The 10,267-nt window shown below is 48.6% G+C and overlaps 4 protein-coding genes across 4 annotated transcripts; 2 read left to right on the top strand and 2 right to left on the bottom strand.

Annotated features, from left to right (window-relative positions):
* Nucleotides 1-106: 106 nt before the first annotated feature.
* Nucleotides 107-1,273, bottom strand: FTJAE_9238 (3-ketosphinganine reductase; the record flags this gene model as incomplete). The annotated part of the gene is made up of 3 exons (XM_037356138.1): nt 107-901; nt 956-1,087; nt 1,157-1,273. 3 exons carry the CDS (start codon nt 1,271-1,273, stop codon nt 107-109), a joined length of 1,044 nt encoding a protein of 347 aa, XP_037203660.1.
* Nucleotides 1,274-2,106: 833 nt separating this feature from the next.
* FTJAE_9237 (uncharacterized protein) lies at nt 2,107-5,561 on the top strand (the record flags this gene model as incomplete). Its single annotated transcript, XM_037356137.1, has 2 exons — nt 2,107-4,928; nt 4,979-5,561. The coding sequence occupies 2 exons, from the start codon at nt 2,107-2,109 to the stop codon at nt 5,559-5,561; spliced, it is 3,405 nt and encodes a 1,134-aa protein (XP_037203659.1).
* A 36-nt stretch (nt 5,562-5,597) lies between these two features.
* Nucleotides 5,598-6,782, bottom strand: FTJAE_9236 (uncharacterized protein; the record flags this gene model as incomplete). The annotated part of the gene is made up of 1 exon (XM_037356136.1): nt 5,598-6,782. One exon carries the CDS (start codon nt 6,780-6,782, stop codon nt 5,598-5,600), a length of 1,185 nt encoding a protein of 394 aa, XP_037203658.1.
* Nucleotides 6,783-7,477: 695 nt separating this feature from the next.
* FTJAE_9235 (1-phosphatidylinositol-4 5-bisphosphate phosphodiesterase 1) lies at nt 7,478-10,267 on the top strand (the record flags this gene model as incomplete). The annotated part of the gene is made up of 3 exons (XM_037356135.1): nt 7,478-7,962; nt 8,043-8,289; nt 9,440-10,267. Coding segments are annotated over 3 exons (1,560 nt in total), but the record flags the coding sequence as incomplete, so codon positions are not given.

Below are 10,267 nucleotides of genomic sequence, written 5' to 3'. Positions count from 1 at the left end.
ACATACATAGATATCAGAAAAGCATAGCAGGTTTGGTCATTATTATTATTAGTAAATGGGTATCTCTAATCATTACTTGGATTTTTAGGAACCCGACAGTGCATTATTAAGCGCTTGGGGATTTCTTGTTGTACAAGCTTGGGTGGCCGTACTTCTTTGCGTGGCTCTTGATCTGGTGGTCAAGAATAGGACGAACAAAGACCCACACAATTGTAGCAAGCAGAGCTCCAAGAACATCAATGAAGCTGTTCTTGGGAGTGCCACCAAAAGATGCCCACTTCATGAGTGAACCAAGGAAGTTGACAGTAATATGGTGCTGTCCAGCTTCCAGACCCTTGATAGCTACCGCAGCAACTTCATCTGGGGTTTGCTTGGGGTCGTCCTTCTCAATGATCTTGGTGATCTCGGGCTTATGCTCGTTCTCGCGGACATTACCAGGGGAGAGAATGGTGCCAGGCAAAACTAGATGGACTTGAACATTCTGAGGATACAGCATGACTTCTTGCTGGATACATTCGGCCAGACCTTTCATGGCATACTTGGAGGGAGTGTAGGGAGTGTATCCTGGAGGAGAGTAGCAGGCACAGACACTTCCAGTCATGATGAAGTGCTTAGGCTCCTTTTCGACAGGCTTGTCCACAGCGAGCCACTCGCGCATAACGGCATGTGCCATCTCAGCTGTGCCCCAGAAGTTGACGTCCATGTGCTGTCGCATTGACTTCATTTCCATATCGACGAACAGTTCGGGGAACGAGAATCCAGCAATGGTCCAGACGATATCGGGGGATTGGCCATTGTTCCAGCTGATGACTTCTTGGAGGAGAGGTTTGGCGTATGATTCGGCAGAGACGTCGGCGGCGATGTAGTGAAAGCGTTGGGTTTGGGGGTTCTTGGCTGCGGCCTGAGGTCAGGTCAGCATGTAATTGTGAAAGCATATGGAATGATGGCAGCATACCTTGACGGTGAAGAGTGCAGCTTCGAGTTTACTAGCGCTTCGAGAGACGAGAACAATATTTGCGCCCTTGGCAGACAATTGAGTGGCTGCGCTGAGGCCCATGCCTTCGGATGCGCCGGTGATGAGAACTGTCTATAGGCATTGTTAGTCGTGCTGTGGCAGAAAGGGACTGATCATGAGACGTATCATGATGGGACATACTTTGCCCTCGACGGGGAATTTGTTGCCGCCGAAGAAACCCATGATGAGCCAACCGACAAGAAGAGTCACGACGGAGATAGCAATGTAGGTAACGAGTGTCGTTGGGGAGAGATCCATGGCGAGAGAGGGACGGGACAGGAGTGTAGATAAACTTGTAGCTAGGTAGCGAGGGGCAGAAAGCAGGGAGTTTTTGAGCTGTAATACGGCCCCTGCTAAGACCGCTAAGATACAGTGCCATCCCCGCTTATTCAGGTCCTCGAAAGTGGACGCCAGGGGCCGTTAAGCTTCCACTCCATAATATGGACTCCATTTTCCTATAACTTTAAGTGGCTTTGACGACCTACACAGCTCCCGGCCTCACTCCAATGCTTCAGTTGAATGGATGCAACCCCTGGCTTGTAGGATGGACAGACTGTCCCTAGGGCTGACACATTGGATGATTACAATCTGACCAACCATCAGCTTCGTTTTTCGCTTTATGCGATTGGATTCTTCAGACGGAGGAACGAGATTAATTCAGGGGTTACTGTCTAAGATGGTGCCCTTATGATGATTCTTTCAGGTACAAGGACATGATGAGAAATCTTTTAATAAATGGGATACTGTAAAAATTCTGTTTCTGCGACAAGAGAGTCTGATATGACTTTGCAGGAGATATATATGGCATATGAATATTAGAGGAGGGTCTTATTGAGGTCGATGCTTATAGTATAGAAACTGATATCGCACTGTATTTCATTTTGCTGTGGCTGAAAGTCGAGGCTGACCCGCTCTCTCACCACTTCCACAGTCAACTTACATACAAGATAAGTGTATTTTGTTTGCTTCTGTTGAACTTGTCATCAACCCTCATTTCAGCAACAACACTCACAAATTCTTGTCCAAACCTACACAGGCTATTATTCACAATAATGGGGATATGACGAAAACTCTGTCGACCAACCAGCACAATGTCCAGTAAGGATGAGGACACCAAGCCTACGGTACCTAAATTTGCATCTTTTAAGCCAAAATCAGATGCTTCCGCCTTGAAAGCGCCCAAATTTTCTTCTTTCAAACCAAAAGACAAGGATAAGGATAAGAGTAAGAACACGCCCACAGCCTCTAGCGCTAAGGAAGAGGGACGAGAGCGAGGGCGAGAACGCGAACGAGATTCCAGGAGGAAACGAAGCCATCACCATTCTGATTCACATCGCGACCATCACCGGTCCAAAAAGCATCGCACAGACTCTCGTGGCCGCCACCGTGAGAAATCGCGTACTGGTAACTCTGAAGCACTTGAGCACCGCCCGCTCACTAAAGTTACACGCAGCAGTGACGATCCATCGCGTCTGTACATCATTGACACTAAAGGAGACCCGTTAATCATTCGCTATGGAGGTCTTGACCGGTCTCAGATTCCTGTTTACTATCGTGATGGATATGGGAAGGTCCTTGGCACACGGGGTCGTCTTGTAATTCATCGCGATGGACCAAGAGATCAGTTCAGTCTACGTATGCCTGGTGAAGGTCCATATGCCTTGAAAGACAGGGACGGTCTGCGCTCCAGAAACTGGCGTATAAGACCTACGCCGTTGAGAATCAGGAAACAGGAGAACGATGGCCAAGGTGAAGAAGAGGGAGACTTTTTGGCAATAAGCTCGTCTAAGAAGCGTAAACACTTGCATCAAGCCTCTGATTCTTCAGAAGACGAGGAACAGCCGACTTATCGATCCATAGAGGGCAAGGCGAAACCACGCCAATATGATGACAGCGACTTGGAATCCGAGTCAGATGCGGTTGCTGACGATATCAATCTCGATCAGAATAATCCTCTGAAGTGGAAGTCAATTCAGCTCTCGAGACGTGTCAAAGACCAGCCAGATGATATAGATGCATGGCTCGAGTTGGCGAATCATCAAGATGCTCTCTTGAGAGCAGGCGAGGATATTGATCACAAGGCGCTTGAAGCCGAGGCACACAGTTTTGCGGAAATCAAGCTGCATATGCTTGAATCAGCCTTGTCTAATGTGTCAAACCACCAGGATCGCATTCGGGTGCTGATTCCTCTCATGCGGGAAGGCATAAGAGTATGGAATAGCAAAGTCGCCGCCAAGAAGTGGCTCGATTTGCATGAGGATGAGGATAAGAGTTTCACTCTGTGGAAGACGCATCTTGATTTTGCCATGTCTAACATTTCTGCTTTCCATTTTGACACCCTCAAGCAAATGCACCTGGATAGAATACGGCATGTTATGTCTCGATCACAACTGAACATTGAGCCTGAAGACTTGAGGGAAGCTATCTATGTCTTTCTAAGACTTACCAGGTTCATCCATGACTCTGGTTACAAGGAGCTTGCAGTCGCAGCCTGGCAGGCTTTTCTAGAGCTCAACTTCTTCCGGCCCACGCAATTGGATGACCAGAGTGCGGCCTTTGAATCCCTCCGTGATTTCTGGGAGAGCGAAGTTCCGAGGATAGGAGAAGCAGACGCTCAAGGCTGGGCGAAATTTATAGCAGATGGTGGAATAGGCGATGCTCCTGAACCACTGCAAGATATCAAAGGGCACGAATACCAGTCTCGAGATGACTACAAACGATGGGCAATCCTAGAGAGCTCACAAGCTGATCAGGCTCGAATTCCCGCTAGGACCATGGACGAAGGAACAGAAGACGACCCATTTAGAGTGGTGATGTTCTCTGACATCGAGCCACTTCTCTTTTTCGTTCCGCAGAGTATCCTGCCTGCTGTGCAGGAGCAAGTGCTGGATGCATTTCTCATATTCCAGGGATTCCCTCCAACATTCTGGTCTGGCCACTGGACCGAAGAGGCGTACCATGATAAGTTCCTTGCAGCTTTCACATTACACACAGAGTCGAGTGCCCCCAGGCCGCTATCGGGAGACGAGGATCCGACTGAGATCCAGAGGAAGCCCCCTTCTTTCCACCAGAACCCTCTTTGCGTCTCGGAAACGCTCGACGTCCTTTTCCCTCACTCAGAATGGTTCTCCTATCTGCCCTCAAGGAATAGAAAGAACGGCCTTGAGCTTGGTTTTATGGTCAACGCAACGAAGCAACTGGTTCACAATGTCAACTTTGAGGGTTTGGCCACATACCATTTGGCGTTGTCTCAAGTTCAAGATGGCTCTAGTGTTAAGAAAGCGGCAAAGGCTTTGCTGAAGCGCTATCCGACGAACCTTGGTCTTTACCGAGCATACGCTATTGCTGAGTACGCAAATGAAAACCACGAAGTTGCAGCCAAGGTCTTGTCATCAGCAACTGAGCTCGCGTCGGCGAGTAACCTGTCTTCTCCGATTTCGACTCGTCGCCATGCTAACGAGTTACTGCAGAACTCACCAACAGCAGATGTGTTTGCCTTATGGAGAACTTGGTCGTGGATGGAATTTCAGAGGGGTGATAAACAGCTAGCAGTTCGAAGATTATGCTCCTCTGTAGACGATGCTCTTCGAAAGTCGGCTGGCACCCCTGAAGTATCATCAACACATATTCTTAAAACCCACCGAGCTTTCTCGTCTTTAACGAGCGACTTTATTCCCGGCGCGAACCTCGAGAATGCCAGCACTATTACCGAGTGCTTAGTCCTGTTGTCGTACTTGACTTCTGAAAGCTGTGCAGAGCCGATGTCGGCATCACAAGGAAGTATTTCGGCTGCGATAGAGACAGTGCACAGAACGTCTCTCGAGTTCAAGTCTCGAGGCTACCAAGCATCTCGCGCTCATGAGCGATTACTACAGTTTGCGTCGCAGCTACTGTACTTGCACGCAAGCCGAGGGTGAGTCCCAATTCAACAAATTGTCAGATATTATTGCTAACAAAGCCAAGACCTTTTCGCCGCGCGTATCTGCTGGATCAGCTGAAACAGTTCCTAGTGTACTTCCCGAGAAACACCATATTCTTATCACTTTTCGAATGGGCCGACTCCAGTCTTCGCGTCATCGACGAAACAAGAACGCTTCTGCACGAAACAGTCTTGACTCCAGCTCAGGATTGCCTGAGCAGTCGAATATTTGCCATCCATCACGAGATTGAACGGGGAAACGTCAACACAACGAAAGCAGCTTTTGAGCACGCCGTTTCAAGCGACAATTGCAAGTTTAATACATCTTTGTGGATACATTTTATCAAATTCTGCAGCTCACACAGAGAGTTGCGACCGAAAGCTAAGGATATATTGTTCAGGGCCTTGAGGCATTGTCCCTGGTCTAAGGATGTCATGATGGAGGCTTTCCTCACTCTGAATAGAGAGATGGATTCTTCGGACCTCAAGGGTATCTTCGAGACCATGACTTCGAAAGGTCTTAGAATCCATGTTGATCTGGACGAGTTCTTGAATAAAAAGAAGAACGAGAAGCAGGAGAGAAGAGCAAACGTTTCACCAATGACAGGTAAATTATTAAAGAGCTAGGACACGATGATGGTATAGTCTAAGTTAGAACATGTCCTACAAGCCTCCTTGGATTGAAGCACCCAGTAAGATTATTCCTAGTTGCTCCATCTGCTCTGGGCTTTTTACTTCAAACGGGCCGTATTCGCGCATCTCGAGGAACAAATGTGTGCTCCCCTTTCCTTTGCTACCAGTCCCTAGTGCACAAATGTACTCAACGTACTGGTAATCAAAAGTGGCAATGATGAGGTAAACTTCGCCATGATCCTGAGAGACGAGAAGACGGCTAAATTTGGTGTTGGGTCTTTTCAGTACGGGGGGATCCTGCGCGATCCAAGCCGCCATCTGAGCCGTTTCTTGCATGCGAATCTTGTCGAGAGTCTTTCCCGACCCGTATCTGATAAAGGGCTTGACTTCGACGATAGCACAAGTCCTGTCCTTGACCCGCAACAGGCCATCCACGCGTGCCTCATACACCTTGGTTGCAGAGGCCTTGACCACGAAGGGCTTTCGATAGAGGGTCCACGCACCCTGAGCATAATCGCAGTGAAGCGTGAGGGCGTTAAGGAACAAAATCAACGCGGTATTGACGATTTGTTCGTCCTCAATGCTCTGGCATTGCTTTCCGACTTCTCCAGAAAGGGGCGAGTGGTATGAGAGAGAGCCCAGCGGGTCTGAATTAAGACTGGATGTGTCTGAATCGAGATCCAAGTTACCAAAGTGCTCATCTATTGACATATCTTCTTTGGGTGGGCGAGAAGGCGTCTCTGGTCGTGATGTAGATCCCTGGTACCGCCGAGCTGCTTGGCTCCGTGTCACTCGAGGACTGAAAGCAACCTTGGGTGAAGAGAGGTCTATTTCTTCATCAGAGGGCTTCTGTCTTGGCTGTATAGACAGCCGCTGATAGTATTGGACCATTGCAAATGTTCCCTCTGAGATCTTCTTGTTGCTTGGGCCGAAAGACTCTATGTATCTCGTCCAGGACTTCAGCGTAGCCAAGTAAGAGGTAGCCTTCTTAAGCACATCTCTGCTGATCCAATCATGGTCCTTGCAATCATTCTTGAACTCAAGAGCACGACGGCCTTTCCACACTGCTCGAAGCAGAAGAAATTGTTTCGTTTCCACTTGCGATCCTGAGTTCAGGTCGGCGAGATCGTGGATTGACGAGTCGATGACTGAATGCTGCTGTGCCATTCGAGTCCAGTCTTGAGGGGTTTTGGGCAGCTTCGACAAGGCTGACATGGTTCAAAGGCAGGAAAGATTCAGGCGAAGCTGGTGAGGCTCGGAGAGATGGTTGAAGGTTGAGATAGGCCCGGGAAGAGTAATAGAGACAAGTCTGGTATATAGGTAGATCGGTGCTAGTTCCCTTGTATCTGATAGCGGTCGTTGCTAAGTTGCTGGAAGCGAATCTAGCCAGAGGAGGAGCAATATATGAGAGCCTGGAGACGCTGCCATCCAATGTTGGAGTAATTACATAGCCGCCAGCATTTGTGAGGGGGAAGACCCCCGTTACTACTATTTTGGTAGATCATCGCTACAAAACGTATGATATTCGCGGTCCTGGCGCTTAACTTGTGGTGGAAGTGAAGAAGTTTCCTATAGTACCTAGGTACCCACCTATATATATATACCTTAGGTACGCGCGCGGATAGAAGATACCTAGGTAGTGGAATGACGTCATTGAAGTTGACTATGAAGGAGGCCGCGCTTGATGTTGTCGTAACAACCAAGCAAATACAAACAGGCCCACAAAATACACTACCGCCAGCAAACTACTCCAAGTAAAGCTCCACAGGGCCCTAGAACCCTCTGAAACTCGACCTAGCATACCTTAAACTCCATAACGGCGCAGTCGAGCGCTTGAGCAAGTGAACATCTCCATCCGTAATAAATTGGGCGCTTATTTCGAGTCAAAAGATCTTGATAAGAGCCTCAAGATGCCGCCGCGAAGTCGAGCCACAGAATCATTCTGTCAAAGGCCATCAGAAAATAAACAAGACGCTGAAGCAGACATGAACCGACACAGAACCGACCAGAGACGGGCCAATCTTGACAAGATTGCCCGTTACATCATCCGTCCACTGAGCCAATCCTCAGATAGACATGTGGGCATGGACTTCTTGAAACACTACGGCATCAAATGCTACGATATGGACTTCAAAACTGGTCAAGTCGGCAAGCGTGCAGAGCCATATATCCAACTTGTTCAGCCTCAAGTAATCGAGCAATGGCTCAGGGAGATTGGGTCTCCCCCGCTCAAGGATCGTCGAGATTTCGTGAACGAATTCTCTCATGAGTTCGGAGACAGTCCCCTGTGGGAAGCGACCTTTATGTGGGATTGCCTCTACACTTACATCTCCGAATATGAGAATGCCCAAGGAAACTGTGTCATGACGACTCGCACCACATGGCTTGATGTCAGGTATGGACACGGCGAATTTACCCTATCATACAGATCTATCGGCCCAGCTAACATGGTTTGCAAAGCTGCGGTAGTTCCAGGCTCATTAATCGTCTCGGCGAAAAGAACGCCAACTGGCAGCTCAAAGCTCTCCTTCGCCAACATCTCCCCAACCCTTCACGCTATGATCGTGTACCTGATTCTCAGAAGCCTCATGTCATGTGCTACCTGGCAGATGAGGCGCGGCTAGTAGACGACAAGCTCCTGACCAGCGAGCTCACCGCTTTGCTTGTTGTTGCAGCCGACACAGCTCTCAAAGCGACCTGGCAAAAGCAAAAGATCATTCCGGTACGAGACAGAATTTAACTAATTATCCACCTTATCTCGCGTTGCTGACACGAGTTATTTCGATAGGTGACCCTCATCACTGGCTCGCGCAGGACTGTTCGGGTATCCCAATGTATTCTAAACGCAGAGACGGGAGGTATCGAGATACGAAAATCACCCCTCGTATCGTTCCCAAACGGCTTTCGAGCAGACTGGAACAAATGTTTGATGTTACTGGGATGGATTCTGGGCACTCCAGTAGGAAGAACGATGTGATCTGAAGACTTGGTACCTAGCATCTTTAGTACTTGGTAGATGGTCCGTATGCTTGTTTTATTAGGTACCATGTTTATGTCTAACACTGGGCGGCCTGGAGTTTGGCGCAAATCAATACTCAATGTTACTTGAAAGGATTTAAAGGACAGCTAGGGCTAGGTAAAAACATGCAAGACGATGGGTCAAGGCGTGCACTCTCAAAGCTGTTCAGGATAATATATATATGATAGTGACAATGAAGCCACAATCCTCGGAACTACCTAATTATCGCTCAATCCTGAGTTGAAATCATGCCTCAGTTGAAATCAAACAGTGGCTGTGATTCACAAGGTGAACCCATTCCAGCTGAATACCAAAAATAGCACACCCTGAACACCATAACTACTAACGTACTACCTATGCCGTTGTCTTTAGTGGGGGTTTGTCTTCCTTGATAACAAAAGTATTGAAGTCTGTGATGATGCTGAAACAAAGACCGAACTTATGTATGTAATAGAAGCACGCTGTGTACCTTTCTTTGATACTGCGTCATGGCTTTGCTGTGCTGTGCTGTGTTCCGTGTCTGGTGGAGACAGAACAGGGGCTTTTAGGGGTCTTGGAGCCCGGGCCAGTCTTTACAGCGGATCTAGCGCTGAAGCTGAAGCTGTCGTGAGCTGTCTTGGGCCCAAGCTTGATTGATTATGAGACCATCCATTGCATCCAATGTGAGATTTAAAATGAAGGGAAGAAGAAAGGGGAGGCCTCGATAGATCCTGTAATAGCTGAAGCAAAGAAGAGGCCGCCAGGTGTTGATTAATTCGCTGTTGATCACCTACCTATTCCAACTCAGATTCCTGTTTCCTTGCGGTAGGTAATCACCTTACCTTAATCAATGCTCTGAGTCTAGAACATGCAGGGCCCAGTTACAGCTGGAGACGCCAGTGAAAGCCAAGTTTTGGCTCTGGCTCTGGATCTGGGTCAAGGTCAGACTCAAAGACAGCGAATAACTTCACGAATCCAACATCACTTGATTGCCCTCTCTTTTCTCCGCTCTCTCCGCTCTCTCCGCTCTCTCACCTCTTCAAAAGGTGGGAAACATAAACATCACCACAAACCCAAATCCAAACCCAAAAACATGGCTCATGAGCTCAAAGCTGGCGGAGGTGCCAGCGAAGTTACTCGCTCCCTCTCCAACGTCGACCCCGTCATCAGCGGCCAACTCGTCAAGCTTTTCCAGTCTCTGGCGGATAGACAAGACAAAACCTGGAGCCAGGAGAGACTTGCCTCCTTCATCACAGATGTTCAACAAGATGCCTCTTCACCCGCTGTCCAGGAACTTCTCGCCAGAGACCACCTCGATCTGGATGGCTTCATGGCCTGGATGACGTCGTCTCATGCAGCTGCTACAACCCCGCCTAAACCCCAAGACCTCTCATATCCCCTTGCTTCATACTTCATCAGCTCCAGCCACAACACTTATCTCACCGGAAACCAACTCTCAAGTGACAGCTCGACCAGGCCTTACACCGAAACTCTGCTGCGGGGCGGGCGCTGTATCGAGATCGATGTCTGGGATGGCGATGAGTCTGACCCTGAGGGCACGAGTAGTCCTTCCAGCAGCGATGAGGAGAGAGGTGTGAAGAAAGTCGTGAAAAAGACGAAAAAGAGAAGCACTTTTGGAAAACTCAAAGAAAAGCTCGCAAAGACGAGTCTCCGTGATAAGGATGAGTCCTCCGACCCCGAC

This window comes from Fusarium tjaetaba (assembly GCF_013396195.1).
Source record: "Fusarium tjaetaba strain NRRL 66243 chromosome Unknown NRRL66243_c0000210, whole genome shotgun sequence".
NCBI classification, from domain to species: Eukaryota; Fungi; Ascomycota; class Sordariomycetes; order Hypocreales; family Nectriaceae; genus Fusarium; species Fusarium tjaetaba.
The sequence above is the reverse complement of the archived record's forward strand: the minus strand, read 5'-3'. Positions and strand labels throughout refer to the sequence as shown.